The 19035-nt window shown below is 49.8% G+C and overlaps 1 protein-coding gene across 1 annotated transcript in view; it reads right to left on the bottom strand.

The window, feature by feature from the left end:
• The window catches only part of SNX29 (sorting nexin 29), a 247346-nt gene that overhangs the window by 38253 nt on the left and 190058 nt on the right, over positions 1-19035 (bottom strand). The window contains exons 17-18 of the mRNA XM_040973311.1: positions 10556-10611; positions 9193-9274 (exon numbers count right to left, since the gene is read on the bottom strand). Of these exons, the coding sequence (XP_040829245.1) occupies positions 9193-9274; positions 10556-10611 (138 nt within the window). The remainder of the gene's footprint in view (positions 1-9192; positions 9275-10555; positions 10612-19035) is intronic.

Raw genomic sequence — 19035 nt, forward strand, 5'->3', positions numbered from 1 at the left:
ACTGAAAGTGTTTGCAGTTTAAATAAGGCTCAAAACTTGTTTTGATTACTTGTTTAAGGGAAGAGTAACAGGAATGCAGAAGACTCCCATTTGCATGCTGGGTGATGAGGCAGGGAATTATAGTTCAGGGTGAGGGAGGGAATGGAGAGAAAAAAACAACAAATCTTGAATATTCAACAGCAGATACTGAATCTCAGGTCTATTCTCTCATTGGCTTCTACAGCCCAGCGCATCCTTCCCCACCCCTATGTCTCTAAAGGCAACGGGTACAAGTGGCAGAAAGCCACAATAGGACATCCCAACAGGGTAACTGCAGAGGTGGAGGCAGCATGCCCTGCCAGGGGTCACTCAGCACCTGCTCTGGAGCCTGCCTTTCCTTGGCTTCCACAGGGGCCACTAGGCTGGCATCTGTCCAGATGGCCCCAGGCCAACACATACAGGTGGGGCTCAGCACCAACAGAAGGTGCCACAAAGAATCAAGTCACCCAAACGTGAGGACAGGCCCCTGCCTGCCTGCCTGCCTGCCACAACCTCTTCGGGCTCAGTCCTTCCTCACAAGTCCTTCCTCCTTATGACTGGTCAAGCAGCTCCACAGACAGCTGACGCTTTGGGCTGTCTTCTTCTTCTTGTTATTATTATTATTATTATTCACCAATGATCAAATGAATGGACAACCACAAGGTCAAGAAAGATTCCTATGCCTGAAATATTTTCCTTTTACCACTTATTTCCTCATCTATTTCCCCCCTTCATTTGTCAAAAAAAGAAATGTCTTGTTTAGGGTCATGTGAGGGGGGAAAAGAAATGCAAAACAAAGACGGGAAGGAAAAACAAAACAAAACAAAAACCTCAAACAGATTCTCATTACCCACAGATTTTTGGTTCCTTTCAGAGGTTGCAAACTGGGAATCCATGCAGGTTAAAAAAAAAAATCAAACTCACTGCTGATATTTAAAAAGAAGAAATTTTTAACACTGAAGTTCACAATTTCATCCAACCAGACCTGGAAGGTTCCCTGCAGGGTGACCCTCGGGTGGCCCGGGTTTATCTGATGTACCACACCCTCCTGGGAAAGACATACAAGGCTGATGCAGCTGACCTGCGTGTTTCCATTTTATCTTCCTATGGTAATGCTCAAATCTGCTTTTAATGTTCCAATTTTGTTTGCAACACAATCAAAAATTCCTCTTTAATTACATGCTTGCCGCTTTTCTAAACTGTACAGGTAAGAAATAACTCCCCAAGCTGGCAAACACGAATGCCATCACCACTTTCAAGGGCTGGGGTACCTCTGACCTGTCTTCCTTGATATCTCCAAAGGGAGGATATCTCCTTGGTGAGATGGGTCATATTCTAGCACGCATCCCAGGTGCCCTCCGGCAGACCATGCCTTGCTGCTGTTTGCATCTTCAGTCACTGGAGGAGGGAGAAGTTGAGCCCAGGGCAACGACTGGCAAGGGAGGAGAAAGCAGTCGTGTCACCAGATCATCACCTCCTTGTGGGTTCTATGGTTTGACAGCAGGATGGAAACATGGAGGAAATGCCTAATGAAGCACCTACTTGCCATGTGCTGGATGCTGACCTCAGCATGTTTTCTAACCCAATTCACTTCATTTTCATACCAACCTTGGGCGTGTGGTCCCCAGTAGCTGCATTTCATGAACATTTCATTTCACGAAGCACAAGGAGAGGTGGTGCCTGGCCTAAGATGTCAGCTAGGAAATAACAGAGGTGGGTTTTGCCCCTGAATCACAGGGAACACCAAACCCAGGATATTGACAGAAGCCATGCCAGCAAAACTTTCTTTATTCCTAAGAGCTAGAAGTGCACAACTATGGGCACTACTGCCAATTGCCAGGAGGGTAGAAAGTCAAAGTACTCCGCCAGTCAGCAGGTCCAGAGATCAAGTCAGGAAAGAATAAAAGGTCCCAGAGGAAATCTGTGGACTCACCGAGGTTCTCAGTCTCCCAGGCCCTTGACCATGAATCTTAGAAATCATCTGTAATATGTATAGCATGTTCCCTAAACAGTGAAAATCCCTGGATACTCCTTAGGAATTTTTTCTCCAGCAGAGACAGGCTACTCAATGAGAACAATGGCCTACTCCTCTTGCTAAAGTAAAACATACGCATCCTGTGTAGCTGGAAAGCCCAAGGAAGCTGTGCATGGAGAGAACTAACACAATGTGCGGTATAAGAGGAGCGTTCAAGAAACACAGCTATAACCAGTGCCATCATCAGCCACCACTGTCAGTCATCCATCACCATCACCACCAGCCACCACCACCAGCTGCTATCCACATCAGTGCAGCAGCAGTGCCAACCACCACAACCAGCACTAACCATCATTATCACCATCTTCATCAACCAGCATCATCTATCTTAACTGCCAACCAGCAGCAGAAGCACCGTTCATCATTATTACCACCATAAGTCATCACTGTCATCGTAATCGTCACTAAACACCGTTACCACTGTTATTCCACATCCTCTCTCACTTCTTAGGGAACCTCAAAGTGGCACTTTCCTCTTGAAGAACATGAAGTGGGGAGACTGCTTGGACAAGCTTTGCTATTCCTTGGCTATTTTCTGCTGTTCCTGCTATTTCTGCTATTCCTTGGCTGTGTAGCCCTGGACAGGCTGTTGTACCCGCTGAACCTGGCTTACCCAACAGCAAATGGAGATGAAGACACTTTTCCCCATGTGGTACAGCTGAGGAAGCTGAGCCGTGCATAGGAGTAGGACCAACCGACAACAAGCCTCCGTCAGCACTAGCCCGAAGCACCTGCTTCCCCATTCCTTTTTCAAACATGGAGTAATGCTAAAGTGGGCCCTGGGGACAGACACAGGCTCAGGACCAACCCTTAGTTACAGTCCAGTATTTTCCTCTCAGCTGCTTGTGGTTACATACGTGTTCAAATCTTTCCCTCTCAGTCTTCCCTGGGCTCCCTGCTGTCACACCTGCCTCTGTCACGGGGCAAGCCAGACCAGCAGCATCCGAATTCTTTGGCTCAGATGCCTCATTCCCACCTCAGCAGTTCTGGGCCATAGCAGTTGTAATTTCATCCTCGGGGACATCTGAGACTCAAATCGGCAAACTACACACTTCTCCTACACTTCTCCCTTCAGGCCGTGAGATGCAGGCTCCATGCGGCTGCCAGCCTGATGAGACAGAGCAGTCTGGCAGTCTCACCGCGCGGGAAGCCGGGCGCTGGAATTCACAGTCTCTCGGGAGGAGGCTGCAGCAGCACGAGGCGATAACCTTTCAAGGTTGGACTCAAAATGCTTTTCTGAGTCTAGAAGAGGCGGAAAAGGAATCCAGCATTTAAAACAACAACCCCACCCTGTCTCATTACGAGACCAAGACTTTTCAAAGCCCAGCTCAAAAAGCCCCAACACTCCAGCCCTTATGCTAAAATGAGAGGGACCAGGTAAATGCTTAGGCATACAAAACCCTCCAGCGCTGGCACAACTCAAGTCTCAAGTGTCCCCAGCTCAAATGTGTTACCATTTATCCCCATCCCCGGAGTCCAGGGTTTTGTTTTGTGGTTTTTTTTTTTGTTGTTTTTTTTTTTTTTCATCGTTGCAGCTGCCTCCAGGGGCCAGAATGGAGACCAATAGGTGGAAGTTGAACAACAAGTTCCAGAATGCTCATCCCAGCCACAAGAGGCATCTATTCACTCAGGGCTGGGTTTTTAAAGCACAAGTGAGTGGGCACTCTGTGCTACAGGTCCTGGGAAAGCACCCATCACACCAATGTCCGTCCACAGAGCTGCCTAATGGCTCCCACACTGCTTATCCCAACAGCCTCTCTCCAGCCTCAGGACACTCACTGGGGCCAAGCGCCACCACTTCCATCCCAAGAGGAAACTGCAGCTAGGTACCACCTGATCGTCAGACTTCAGCTGACGCCAAACCCAAACAACACTGGAGAGACAGGCAGACATCAGGGCTTAGTGCCAACCTCACCAGGATGCAGCACAGGTTTCTGACTCCCAGCTGCAGAGGACAGTTTTTCCAGGCTATCTGGGCCACTGCTGGTCACTGCTGGTCACTGACCATATACTTGTACACACATGCCTGTCAATCCTGTGTATGCCCGGGCACCTGAAGTGGCAGGCACTTGCTCAGCTGAGCACACACAATCACAGTGGGTAGAATGGGCCAAGGCCCTGTGGGAAGGCTGGGGGTCAGTCACTCAGTGCTTGGGTGGTTTCTTGCACTTGGGTTAGCCTCAACACAGATGAACTGCTGTGTAGTCACTTCCGCGCTATGACAGTAACACCAGTGAAGACACAGGTCAGTTTAGGCGCTTGCTTCCTCCTGAAGCCAGCACAGAGTTGACAAAGTTTTCCTCAACTTCTAACTTGGCAATGAACCTCAAGGGTCAGCTAGTTCTCCTGCACAGGAAGTTGGGGAGGGTCACATGAGGCTGGCAATGGATTTCTAGCATCTATGACAAGGAGTCACCTGTTTTTGGATACTGGGGGAGGGGATCCAGAAGAGTACTTAAGCCAGGGTAATGACCGAGATTGTGTCTTCTCTATCAAAACCAGTACCTCGTCCACTGCAGGATGGCCAGATGGTAGGACGGGCAGGTGAACAGGCAGGCAGAAAAAAACAAGTGGGTAAAGTGACAGACATTATTTCTGACCAATTCTTCCCACTGGTCTCCATTCTTCCCCCTCCAGCTGGAGTACAGGCAACAGCTCAGAATTCAGAGCTGGGGGACCTTGGACAAGTGAATTACTGACCATCATCCTCTACCTCTGAAATGGGAAAAATGTGTACAAATTCATGGAGTAATTGTGACAATAAAATGAAATAATGCCCAGTACTCTAGTGGTTTAATCAAGAAACTATTTTTTACAAGATTCTTGGGATCGGGAAAACAGACCACAAATCTTGGAGCTAAAAGAAAAGCAAGAGACTAAAGCACAGATAACAAGAGGATTACTGCATAAACTACTCCTGAAAACCAGAAAGAGAGTGACAAATGACACAAGAGAGTAGGAAAAAGACACAAACAAGCAATTCACACACAAAAAAACACAAGTTAAAGTAGAGACAGGTGCTCAGTCTCACAAGTAATACGGAAAATACAAATTCAAACATCAGTGAAATGCAATTTTTTCTCTATACAGATAGGTAAAATTTACAAGATGGATAATGTCCCATGTTGGTAAGAACCTGAAGACAAAGCACTCTTTTAGTTGCTTGGAATACTGCAAAATCGGCTCAGCCTTCTTTGGGGGGTGGTTTGGCTGAGCCGATTACAATGAAAACAATCTTTTCTTCTCAGCAATCTGCTGTTGGCTTTATTTATCTTAGAGAAATGCCTACGATGTGCACAAAGAGGTTTCTACATCATCAACTCCAGCAGTTTGGTTCACAACAGGCAAGAAACGGACAGCATGCAAAGGCCAAACCTCTGGCTGCTTCAAACCAAGTAACAACTGAGGCCTACAAGCGGAAGAGAGGTCTGTGTGCCAAGGAGGAAGGCGTGCGTTGTGTGACCCATTTACCAGCAATAAAATGAGACACAGTCACAACAGAATCCAGGAAGTCCATGGGGGAACAGTGCCCCTACCCCCAGTGGGCAGTCAGCAATGTTAGAGACCTGGGTTGTCACAACTGTGAGACAGTTGTGGGTAGTAGTGGGTAGTAGCCAGGGCGCTGCTTGGCTCCCTGCGATGCACAGGAGTCCCCTGCCCTGACAACAAATCGTGAACAAGCTCCAGTTGTCCACTTTGCCACAGCTAAGGGACAGGATCTGCCATCATCACTGCATCACTGGGACCAAGGCGCTCAGCTTTGTGGGGCAGGAGCTTCTTGAGAAATGGACCGGCAGCATAGGCTCCAACGCTGGCCAGAGGGACACTCTGACACCAGAGACTTGAGAGCTGTGGCAGTCCACAGCTGGAACCGCACACCATGGCGTGTGACACAGGAGGCAGCAAACCACACGAGAACAGCTTTGGCCTCTGTGCTGGCTGTCACACCACTGCCCCCAGTTGGAATGGTACTGCTGGTCTCTGACTGTAGCTGTGGTACCCCTCCTACACTTGGCTCAACCCCTTCCTCCTTTTCTATTAATGAATTCTTTACTCTCTGCTTCGTTACATACAAAGCACACAGATCCATGGGCAGAAGAGCACTTGCAGGCCCCATGGATATGCCAGCTTAGTGAAAGGGATGAAAAGGAGGAGCTGCCCAGACCCAGAGTCTCAAGTCCAAAAACATCTCCATCCCCCAAACACTTGGAGCCTGGGTATCTTACTGAGCCCTGTGATCTATTATTAACGGGGAAAGCACAGCTCTTCCCTGCATCGTGTACATGCAGGCAACTCAGTTGGACTCAGTCTTTCTAACAGCTGCCCAGGCTACGTGATTCCCTCTAAGCAGGGAAGGGGGAACAGTTGGGACACACGAATAGGTGGGCCTCAAATATTCCTCTAAGCCAAGACACCACATTCTGGCCTCTAGGAAAGAAAATCTTCTAGAAAACAAAATAAAATTTTGCTGAAACCAAGTAGCCCTCTTGACAAAGGAGACCTAATTAGTTAAGTGTGTGAATGGAATATCATACAAGTACCAGTGCTTCTGGCGGCCAAGTTCAAAGGCTCAAATTAGTCCCACACAGAAGACTGCAGCTGCACTTACACTAAAGTTACTTTTCAAAGGGAAAAGCTTTAGGTCTTAGACTCAGGCTCTGAAAATTAAAGAAATGATATATTATTTCACACCAATCTACCAGCTGCAATACTTCCTGAAGCAGAGGAAAAAAATAAAAAGGCTGCTTGTTTTAAGGTCTAAGTGCATTTATAAACCTGTCAGACAGGAAGGCAAAGCTTCCAAAGTTGTTTAGAAATGCTTCCTTGCTCTTAAGGAACCAACCAGAAGCCTTGTTTCCTAAAGACAGAATAGCTGCCCACAAGAGGCGCTGTCTCCCACCTCAGCCACCAGTGGGGGGCCAGAGCCCACAGTGCCCATCCCTGTGCTCTGGCCAATATGGGCACTGCTGGGCCAGAGGGCCATGTCCGTGAGGGCTCTGGGAACAGCAAAGGATGGGGACAGCGTGGCCACAGTGCCCCCGTAGCCACCCAGGCAACGGCACATTTGCTGTGTCCGTCTCATTTCATAGCTGACATTCAGAAGCTGAAAACTGCCAAGCTGTTTCTTGGAGTGGGGGGTGAGGCAGGGTGGGGGAGGTGTTCAGGAGGCTCCTTAGATATGATTGAGGTTCCTTTTGCTCTGAGATGGAGATGTCCACTTCTCTTCTGCCATCCTCCAGGCGATGGCCCCCAGATGCCAATGACTGCCCAGCACGACTGGGAGGACACTCACACCAGATTCTGCATGGTATTGTTTGGGGTTGTTGGTTGTGAGTTTTCTTGGATGGGGGCAGTTTTGAATAAAAAGAAGGAAAGAAAATACTCAGAGATCCATCTCAGCTAATTTCCTCCCTACAACACAGCTGGGAGCATCACAAACACTCAGCTCATCCTAACACTTACTAAGGTGCTATGCTGCCCAGCTGAGCACACAAGCGAAAATGACTCTTGTGCCAGACACGAGCTCATCTCTCCAGAAGACTCTCAGTCAGATGCCTGTATTACAGCCACACCCACAATCACCCCAATCACCAGGGAAGGCATGGCATAGATACTGAACGTCTACACTGTGCTGTGTGCTTCTTTTTCAAATAAGAAATTGAATTTTTTTCATCTGCTTGAAAGACAAAATGACAGAGAGAGGGAAAGAAGGGAAGCGACAGGGGACAAAGTAAGAGCAGGATCTTCCATCTGCTGGTTCACTTCCCAAAATGCCCATGCGACAGCCAGAGCTGGGCCAGGCTGAAGCCAGGAGCCTGGAACTCCATCTGGGTCTCTCCCACGAGTGGCAGAGGTCTAAGCACTTGTGTCTGTTACCTCCTAGAATGCATCAGTAGGAAGCTAATAGCAGAGTAGCTAAGACTCAAACTGGCACTCTCATCCTAGCTGTGGGCACCCAAGGGGCAGTGGTACCTACTGCACCCCAGGCCTGCACCTCTGTGCAGTGATGTAGCTCTCACCTCACAGCAGCTGTACTAAGTAAGTAGGATTATTTCCACTTCGCAGGCAAAGGAATTAACATTCTGCTAGTGGCATGGGATTTAAAGCAGAGTTCCTGCTTTCAAGTTTAGAGTCCATTCACCACCACCTCACTCTGGGGAAAATGGCTAAACAGCTGAGATGACTTCTTCAGTAAACAAATTTCCCACTTAGAAAAAGCTACTCCCAGAACTTACAGGGAATAAAAACAAAACCTATGGAAAATTACAGGGGATGCAGGAGGAGAGAAGTGGCTAAAAGTCAGTGCTGGGAAAAACAATTCCAGAATACGGGAATATGAAAGGCTAGCACCCAGGCAGCTGAGAACTAAGCCAAGAGGAAGACAAGTGAGCAACACTGAAGTGACACTGGAAGATGAGCGAGAAGACAGAAAACGGGGGTCCCAAATGGGCAAAACCACCTCCCAAGAAAACAAAGGCACACTGGTCTCAGACACTCAGGCCTCTGCAGGGGCTGCCTCAAGGAAGCCAAGGGGGTGCCCACAACCTCTGCTTGTTAGACACTCCCAGCCCTGACTGGGGAGACCACACAAGTGGTCGGGGTCCCCTCCAACTCTTGTACCACCAATGGTCCTGGGAGCCCAGCTGCAAGTCCATAGCTCAACCTGGAACTCAAAGGTGGGCTTGCCATCCAAGACAGGCTGGTGACATGCAGTCAAGGACTCTGTCGGCACCACCCAGACTAGCTGAGGGCCCGGTGCTGCTGGGTACCACTGTCAGCCCACCACGGGCAGCCAGGAACGCGAGTTGGCAGCACATTCCTGACAGCAGGTGCAGTCCTGCCTGAAGCCTGGCTCTCCTGCTACAGCCCAACCCAACAGGCCCAAGTTCTGCCTGAGCAGGCACAGCTGAGGTGCTGCAGTGGCCACATTCAGAGGCTGCCCAACTCTTCCTTCTACCTGGCTGAAGGACAAGGATCACTTGCCCCCAGCAGGTAGGCAGCTTAAGTTTCAGCAGCTGTACCATGAGGCCTCCTAAAAACAGTGCCCCCACATCCGTAAGAGGTAACACCCAAGGCACACCAAGCAGGCACAGTCCCCTCCAGCCCAGCTGTGGTGTGAGCCTGAACCAGGCACGTACCTGATACACATGGAATGCGTTTGCCGCCTTGCCGCGGAGGAACACCGATGGGATCCACACGTTGATCAGCGCTCGGTTTGATCTGGCCCAGAGAAAGAGATCAACATGGGTTATTTAAACTGACAAGCAAGAAGCAGGCAAGGGAGCAAAGCTCTCCCAATGTGCCATGCAAAAGCATTTTCTGACGCATCCATCACTCAGACCAACATGCAAAGACCAGGGGACACCCTATCACTGAGCCCCTCAGCACCTATCTCAGGGACTTAGCTGAAAAATGATGTCTCTATCCACACAGTTTATACTCTGGAGTGAGAAAGAGCTGCCTCCAGCTATTCACTGAGTGACTCTGGCCTATAATCCATCAGAGGGGCGGGGAGGGTGGGCAGCGGAAGCCCTGACAAGCTACAGGAGGCTCAGCATGGGAACTGGTCTCTGGACACTCAGGAGCCACAGCCCCCTCACTACACTGCCTTCACACCCTGACACCCATTTTCACATCAGACTCCACCAACACCCGCGACTGGGAGAGCCATGGCTGTTTGGGGCCAGGGGAGAGAAGGACAGCAGGAGATGCCACGTTGAAAAAGCAGGATACCAAGCACAGACATCCACCAGGCTATTTCCTTCTAGTTGCCCTCTCCATTACTGAACAGTAGGGTGTGGAAGCCTCCAAATCATCAATCTGTTTCTGCCTTCCTTTCTGTCAGCTTTCACAGCACATGCTTTGGAGCTCTGTAGTCAGGTGCAACTATGCTTACAGCTGTTATACAGAAGTTGCTTAACACCATCTTAGTAATCCCTTCCAAGGGACTTTCAATTGAGAGGCTGTGGTTGCCAGGTAGACCTGCTGTGGGCTGAGGCATCAGAAGAAGACACCTTTGACCTAGGACTGGAGGAAGCCTGAGAGTTGGCCAACTTGGGGAGGAGGGCAGAGGCTACACAGCCGAAAAAAAACAAGAGAAGTGGGCCGGAGCTGGGCAAGAGGGCCAAGGGGAAATGGAGGCATGGGGAAGCACAAGTGTCTTGTGTGTAGGAGGCAGCTGGCACCAGGCTCCAGCTGGCTGTGGCATTGTGGTAATGTGAGACTAGCTCTGCAAGAAACTTTTAATGCCTTAAATATTTATGTGACATCTTCCAGCCCTTAAATGTCAGCCACAACTTTAAAAGTATGTTTTGAAGCAACCATGAGATAACACATGACTGAAGGCCAGGCTGGGTCTGCAGGACACCTGCGTGTACAAGAACCAACGTGGTACAGACTGAAGTGATGATGTGCGTCTTCCCCTGTTGTCTTCTAGGATCCAAGCCAACAGCAGAGCCTGGTTTCTAATGAACCCCTCACAAGCATATGCCATGGACTTACATTTCAAAATCCGACAAGCTCTGGTCTTCGGATGTCTGACTCAGATCTCCAGGCACCTAGCAGCAGCAGAAAGGGGGGAGAGAGGGAACAGGTGTTATGGTTACCAGGGTTTGCATCATCACAGACGAACCCTCCCTCAGTGATCCCTGAATACTTCCTGTTAAGAATGAAGCAGAAGAAACAAAGACTGAGAAACAGGATGAGACTCTATGGAAGGAGGCTGGGGACTGTGCTGTGGTCATGCAAACACCACAAGATCCCCAAGGCCTTCCTGGGAAAGGCAGCTTATCACAGGCATGAACAAGCATGTCTTGTGGGGCCCACAAAGCCTCACTGAGTGCTGAGCTGTTAGGGGTCGCACACATGATGGGGAAACCATCCACAGCCACCATGATGAGCGACACCCACAGACACAATGTGTCCACACCGAAGGGCCACATTTGCTCCCACAAGTAGCTTGGACCCTTCTCGGTGACAGGTGAGCAATGCAGGCAACAGAGGCTTCTGCTGCTGACTCAGAAGGGCCCCCCTCAGACTTCTGAAGTCTTCTGCTGTTTATAAACTTTGGCTATTGACCATCAGTCAGTAGCCTGTGTACATGATTATCAGCTCCATGCACCAAGTCCTTGGTGCTGAACAGCAAACAGAAAGCAAAGAGAAGGAGAAGGAGAGAAGCCAGTGGGCAAAGAAAAAGAAAAATGCTCTGGTCCCTATTCAATACAAAGCAGCTTGGAAATGCACCCCCCGGCATGATTCCAAGAGAGAAACACACCCAAGAGACGGCAGAGGATTATCACCATAAATTATGTCATGTCTTTTGAATATTTGTGTCTTTCTACAATGAAGGTATTCAGGGATCACACACAGATACAGACTCTACCAATTCAAATGCATATTACGCTAGAGGGCAAAATATTTTCCCATATTCCCTTCCCACCACTCATCTCTCTCCAGAGTACAGACAACCAGACAGGAGACACTTTGCTTGCAAACACTTGTGCACATCGGTCATGGGAATGCAGCAAGCCAAGGGCTCCAGAGTCACAGCATCTTCCAGACAACACACTTCTCCCTGTGGGTGTGAACAACCTGGCAGGAACTGTAGGGTAGCTCTTGACCACTCCCCCTCAGCACCTGAGGCTGGGAAGGTTCTCCAGGCAGGGGGCAAGGCTCAAGAAAGCAAACAGGGGAGTAGAGGGCCAGAGTCAGGATGCAGCACTTCCAGCTGTGCTTGCAACGACGGCATTGTGTATGCAGGAGCATCAGTTCCGGAACTGGTTGCTGCTGCTTCCAGCTCAGTTCCTGTGAAGACACACCTGGAAAAGCAGCAGGCGAAGGCTCAGGTCCATGGGCCCTGCTGCTCCGGTGGGAGACTCAAATGGACCTCTACATCCCTGTCTTCATCTAGGTCCAGCCGGGGTCACTGTGGCTACATAGAAGGGAATAGGCAATCTCGCTCTTTCTCTCTGAACCTTAATTTTTATTGCTCTGCTTTTCGAATATGTAACTTTTGAAAAAAACCAATGGGAGAAGAGAGACTCAGAGGCTGTGAGGGCACCGGCTCCATAATCTCTACCTCTTACCAGTGCAGCCCCCACTGTCAGCCACAGGTGAGCAGAGCTTGTACAGACAGCTAGACGGGGACCTCTTTCAAAACAACCTCTGGCTGTATGGTCCCACTGCTGGGGCTGGGGTTTGACCTGGCCTCAAGTTCACGCAGGTTAGCCCCAGTTCTCATGATAATGGGACTTTGAGCATGGGAAATTTAATACAATTACGGTGCTGAGAGGTGAGATGCTTGAGAACTGATCAGATGGGTCAAGGCTGTTAGGGCAGAACCCTGAGATCTGATCATAAAGACACACCGACCACTGCCTCATGCCAAGTGATGCCCTCAGCTCCCTCAGGACTCTGCCAGCAGGAACCTTGTCACCAGGCATCACACCAACAGGGTCACTCCAATGCATTAGAAACCCCATAAGCTAGGATCAAAACGCTCCCTTAAGTCTGGAAGAACTGGAGGGAAAAAACAAGGTGGGGGTCTGTAGGAATGGCGTGGCTTCACAAGGACCTTTTGCACACATGGGTGGCTGATGCTGGGCACACTACATTTTCTTGACAGATCAGCTTCCCCTCAGGGACGCCAACTTTTAGGGAACATTTTGCGTACAGGATGTGAGGCTGGGGAGTTGCTAAATCCTTCTGATTTAGAGGCTTTTCTTCTAATTATGTGGCACTACAGGGATCAGCAAGCCAGGAGATGCCTGTGCATCCGAGTGTCGGGAAGGCTGCTTAGAGAGACACATGGGGAACTCGAGACCCTCTGTGGACCTAGCTCGACGCCAATGCCAGGCTTCTCAGCAGCCGCCTGATGCTAATGAGAGACTGGGCTTATTACACACATATCTTGGCCGTGTGTGTTTGTGTGCTGTCTGCCCTGACTAGTGCAGGGGCACATGAGGCTGCAGCCACCCTCCAGCAAGCTGATCCCACTTCACCTGCGGGCCACAGGGATGACTGTTCTCAGAGAGGCACTGTTCTAGTGACACTGGCCCCAAGACCCCCAAGGCCAGAGACTTTAGGAGGACACATCTGTAGGGTGCAGCCTCCTCTTGGGTTCACTTGCCTTGTTAAGCTATGGCTTGGCATGCAGATAAGCTGTGTGGCTTCTTTTTCCTGACCCACAGAGAAGGGTCCCTCTGTCTGCAACCTCGCCAATAGTATTTGGGGACAGGGAAAGGCAGAGAAAAGGTGTGGATGTCCCTCCTGACCTGACCTGAGTTTCCTGGGCAGTCTGGGGACAGCAGCAACAGCAGCTCTCAAGCTCTAAGACCAGTGACTTTGGGAACTTAGATATGGGATCGCCCTGCCAATCACAGTGGATAAGTCCTTGATCCCAGGAACACACCAGTGGTTTCACTAAAAAGAATGACATATACACACTGTGTGCTGACTTAGTGCTTATTTAGCTAAAAAGCAAAGAGAAAGACATGGAGATAGGAAGGAAGAAAAAGAGACAGAGAGGAGGAGATGAGAAGGAGAGAAAGGCCTCTGGTCACTGCCAACACCTTGGGAAAAACATGCTCCTTCTTGGTGACTTCATCAGGACCTCCCCTCCCCCAGCTGCCTTCCCAAGGGTGTGCAAACACATCACCACACCCAGGTGGCGCTTTTGTGTCCACGGCTTCCCACTATAGAAAGCACTTCCGCATGTCAGCTTTCCCACAAAAGCCTTAGGGGCAGAGGTGCCAGCTCCATCCACGGACAGGACATAGGACGTGAGGGCTTGGGAATAGTAAACACACAAGAAAGGAGAGCTGCCAGGAGCCCAGCCTACTCAGCAATCCCCATGACTTCTCCAAGTGGGGAGAGCTGACAAGAGGCCTTCTGGTCACACCCCAGGCCCCACAAACTGAGGCCCAGCCAGCACCAAGTGTCAAAAGAAGAACAGCACCATGGTGGATGTCCAGCTCTGCAGGTGACTGCAGCCTCAACCAACATGACAGGTGGTAGAAGAACCACACAGCTGGGCCCAGTCAACCCCAAACTATAGAATGGTGGTGGTCTCTGAGCCATTAAATTGTAGGGTGGGGTGACATGCAGGAATGGATGACCCACAAAAGTAAGTTGTCAAAGGTCTCTCAGCTGGTAAGTGACACAGATGGAATTTCAATGCAGGTGGTCTGGTTCCACCTTCTGCCCGTTAACCCTCACTGCAGGGTTGCCATTTCTTGCATTCAGCATCTGGGGAAGCTCTGAAGAGGAAAGGATGTGCATTCTCACATTTAAGGGCCACAGCCAGTGCAGGAACCTCTCATCAAATAAAGCAAGTTCAGACTCAACTGTTCAAGAGTAGACATACACAGGTATACAGCTGGGCACAACCCTAAACCTCTCTCTCTCTAATTAATTAATTTGTTTATCTGAAAGGCAGAGTGTCAGACAGAGAGGGAGAGGTAGCTTTTCTGTCCTGGTTCCTTCCCCAAAAGCCTCCAACAGCCAGAGATGGGCCAGGTGAAAGACTGGGGTCAGGAACTCCATCTAGGTCTTCCATATGGGTGGCAGGGCCCCAAGTACTTGGGCGACCTTCTGCTGCCTTTTTTTTTTTTTTCCTGTAACGTTTCCACATTGTATGTTTTTACCATGTACAGGAGTTTCAACATACAAGCAACTGTATAGTTACAAATTACGAAGAGGGACAAACAGGAATAGCTACTGCCTCTGAGAATTCCTCGGGGAATAGCTGGACAGGCAGGAAGGGATGTTCTGGGGTGACAGGGAAGCCGTCCGTACACACTGGGTGCTCCGGAAGCCACAGGGGCTAATCTGTACAATCTGCTTCAAATGGCAAGCAATAGAAGCTGAGATCACCGGTGTAAACAGAGGGGTGAAAAAGTGGACAGGAGGATGATACAGCAAGAAGAGTTCAGTCAGCAACACAATCTGTGGCTGGCACGGTGGCCTTCCAGGCTAATCCTCCACCTGTGGCACCAGCATCCCACATGGGCACCCTCAGTGTGTCCAAGCTGCTTCATTTCCAATCTGGATTCCTGCTTATGGCTTGAGAAAGCATCAGGAAATGGTTTAAGACCTTGGGACCCTGAATGAGCATGGGAGACCCGGAAGAAGCTCTTGGCTCCTGGCTTTGGATTGGTTTAGTTCTATCCATTGAGGAACAAACCAGCCGATGAAAGATCTTCATCTCCCCTTATCTCTGTAACTCTGTCTTTCCAATAAAAGTAAAATAAATCTTCAAAAAAATTATCAAACAAGCTGCAGGTCAGCAGGGGCTCAATACATGGCCCATGACAAGCTTGATGCCCAAGATAAGCCTGATGGCTGTATCAGCAGAGTGGGAGTAGCTGTGAGAGATAGGAGAAGCATGAGCTAGTTATCAACTCCTATCTAGCTAACTGATAGCTGAACAGACACAGAAAAGCTATTTCTAAATCCAAAGAAAGTTTTTTCTCCTCGATAGGAAGAGAAGGATATCTTCGTGGCTTGAAAATACAGTGGGAATAGGGAATACAACCAATTCCCAGATCTCAATGGGGAAAAGGATCATAAGAGGCCCCAGCCAGAAGCCTGGCATCAAATTGCATTTACTCATGGAATCCATAGAGTGACCACTGAACACTATGCTTCCCAGGGTCTGCAAGAGGCTCAGGCAGGCTACATGATGAGTCACTGATACAGCAAGAACTCAAAGCCAGGACTGGCTGAATCCAGGCAAGGAAGGAACCTGCAAAGCTTGGCTTCTCCCTAACACAGGTCCTCATCATGGGAGATTGAGGAAGACTGCAGGCAATCAAAGCATGCATGGTTGTGTGTCCTGGCCTGCAGCTACTCACGGGCATGGACTGTGTTTTTTTACTTCCTCAGCACTAAGACTGGATCCTCACACAAGGGGGTCATGTGTTAACTGCTAGTTTGCAGATAAATGACAAAGGGCTGGCTAACATCCCATATCAGAAAGTCAGTTTGAATACTGGCTGCTCCACTTGTGGTCCAGCTCCCTGATGCTGCATTCAGGAGAGCCGCCCAAGAGGTCCAAGCACGTAGGGCCCTGCCACCCACATGGAACACAGAGATGGAGAGCTAGGCCTCCTGGCTCCAGTCTCTCCCAGCTCTGGCCACTCCAGCCATCTGTGGAATGAGTCATCAGATGGGAGATCTCTGTCTCTCCCACTCATGCTGTCACTCTGCCTAAATAAAACAGATCCTTAAAAAACAATAAATGGATAAAAGAAGCAGCGATAAAAGGTCTCTGAGAGTCTCCTCCCAGGATTCACCCTGGGGACTGAATCTCCACCACTTAGAGTTGAGAGCGCCACATGCCCACAGGCCATTTCAGGCATAAGGGTCTATCTATGGAAACTCCTTCTTGACTTGTTTTGGTTGCAGAAATCCTTCAGGAAAGACACAGGTCTTAAGGTCAGGCAGACCTGGGCATAGATACTTAGGAACAGGGAAATCTTGAGCCTTACTCTCATTTGTGAAACAGGAGCACCCAGCCGCATCCCTGCAATGGGCCATCTTTCCCAAATGATCTTCCCCACTCTGTCACTCCTCCTCATAACCGTGCACTAGAAGGGGGCTGTGGCCAGCGCTGAGCCCTGAGCCAACCTCACCTCACAGCTCGACTCTGTTTCCCACTCTTAGAACTCAATATTCCTCCTGCTTTCTCCCCAAGACCATTCCAGGTCAGACTCTTGGCTATTTCCCACAAAGCAGTGCTCAAGCAGTGTTGGGCTGCTGGGAAAATCGGAGCCCCAGAGGAAGTCATCAGTCAGTTTGCCTCTGTGTCTTTTCTAGACCCACTCAGCTGCACAATGTAGGACAAAGGGAGCCTGACAAGGCCCAGATTCCCTTTCCAATGGTGCTGAGATGCCAGGAAGTGAACACGCCAGGCCTTGTCCTTTTTCATTAGTCATGAGAGCCTGGTGCTGCTCTTTCCTCTGATCTGTGGCGAAGGAGGCTTTTTATTTAACTTTGTATCTGTCAGCTCTCATGAACCCTGAGCTGGTGCTGCTTAACTGCCAGGTTTTTGCACCAACTCATCTTGGGCCAAGCAGGCAACCACAGACTTCCCATTACCTTCAGTTTCAATGTTTTCCATTGCTTTTTTAAAGCAGCTGTTTCTGAATTGCACCTTATCAAGAACATCAGTGCCAGTGGCAGCACCACAGCAGCCACCCAGGACAGCAAGGTGGTGGGCAGCGGGGCCAAGAGGCAAGACTGGAGAATCAGCTGCTGGCTCCAACTTGAGCGCTCTCTTCCCAGCCTGGTGGGGGTGGAAGGCAGCTCGACCCCCTTGTGTGCCTTTACTTATGAACACCTGCTTTGTGGGCTTGAGATAAGCTTTGGAAAAGTGCTGAGCACAGGGTCTCAAACTTCAGGGCTCTAACCAAACGTGATCATTATGGTCATTATCTGGAAGCTTCACTACATAGGAGGCCCTAGGCAGAATCCTTGCATGGCCTGAGGGCTGCTAAGAATAACTCTGGGCTTGGCTCCAGAGCTCATGAATATACGTGGCCCTTCAGGTGCTAGCCTGGGGAGCCTGAGAGTGAGGCAGGAGGACTCCTCAATGCCCAGGAAGACACCAAGACCTGTCATGCCAGCTGGACATGGGGGCATCCATGACAGCATGCATTTTCTATCCTAACCGTGGTGTGTTGCAACAGCCACAGAAATGAACACAACGGCTAATGGGACTTGACCTCTCATCCCGAGCCAGGCCTCGGGTCACACATTTTACCTCCGTCACTAACCCACGGGAAAATACCATGATTATGTCCATGTATGGATGGGAACCAGCAACTGAGACTCCTGACAGTGAGGCCAGAACCATGTAGAAACAGGTCAGGGGTCCACGATATTACACAACTCTGGGTCAACAGGCAGTGGATGCTGACCTGAGCACAGAAGCTCCAGTTAGCTAATGTAATAAATCTTTTGCTTTGTTGAGGCAAGTCTGGCCTGGGTTCTCTGCTGCTTTTACAGACTGCACCCAAAATGTGATAGTAACCATGCTCCCCCAAAGTTCCTTCCAGTCCTGGGATGACCAAGATTTTAAAAACCAACGCCACCCCACCCCTCGCTGCCATCCCTGCTGCCCAGGACAGACAGGGAACTGCTGAAGCATTTAGACCTTGTCAGGCTTGACTTTCATCTCCAGGTCCAAGCACAGCACTTGCAACCCATGAATTTCACATACAGGACTGCAGGAGCAAATCAATAAGACATTTTGTCAACTGTGGGGCCTAGATAATCCTCAGCTCTCTCATCAGCATCATTCCCATTCCCACCTTAACTACCACAGGCATGGCTGGTTATTGAACCACTGGGTCCTGGGACCATGAGCCTGGCACACATCTTCAGAGAGAGTATCCTCACAACCATGCGGGAAGGCCAGGGCCACCTGTGAAGGCAGCAGGCCACTCACAGGTAACTGTCCTCCCCTTCTAGGTCCTGCAAGGAAGGCACTTCACCATGTCCTGGAAACCAGAGAGAGGGGGTATGTGTCCTTGCTGCATGGAAGCTGGCCAAGCTTGCAGCCATGTCTTGTGTCCCTGTGCACAGCCTGGGTCCAGCTGAATGTAAGGATGATGGTTACATAGAACAGAGGGTCTGCCAAGCCGTGGAGGACAGGTGAAAGCAGGGACATGTGAAGTCACAAAGGCAGCCAGGTGAAGAGAGGTGGGAACTGAGGGCATCATTGAAGGCCACACTGGACAGAGTCCAAAGGCTGAAGCTCCAGTCTGAAAACGTGTGTACAAACTGCTTCTGTACCATCAGTCCATCACTTCAATGGAGGAAAGGGAGGCAACAGTTCTGATTGGATGCCTCAAGATCAAAGGCAAAAATGAAACAAAATCAGCAATGAGCCTAGCTCTGTCTGCAAAGTAACTAGTGACTATATAGAAGGGGGCCCATCCAGCCACATGCTGGTCTCCCAGAATACAATAACAGTCCAA

Source organism: Ochotona curzoniae, unplaced genomic scaffold (genome assembly GCF_017591425.1).
Source record: "Ochotona curzoniae isolate NIBS_2020 unplaced genomic scaffold, NIBS_Ocur_1.0 contig_2321, whole genome shotgun sequence".
Taxonomy (NCBI): Eukaryota; Metazoa; Chordata; class Mammalia; order Lagomorpha; family Ochotonidae; genus Ochotona; species Ochotona curzoniae.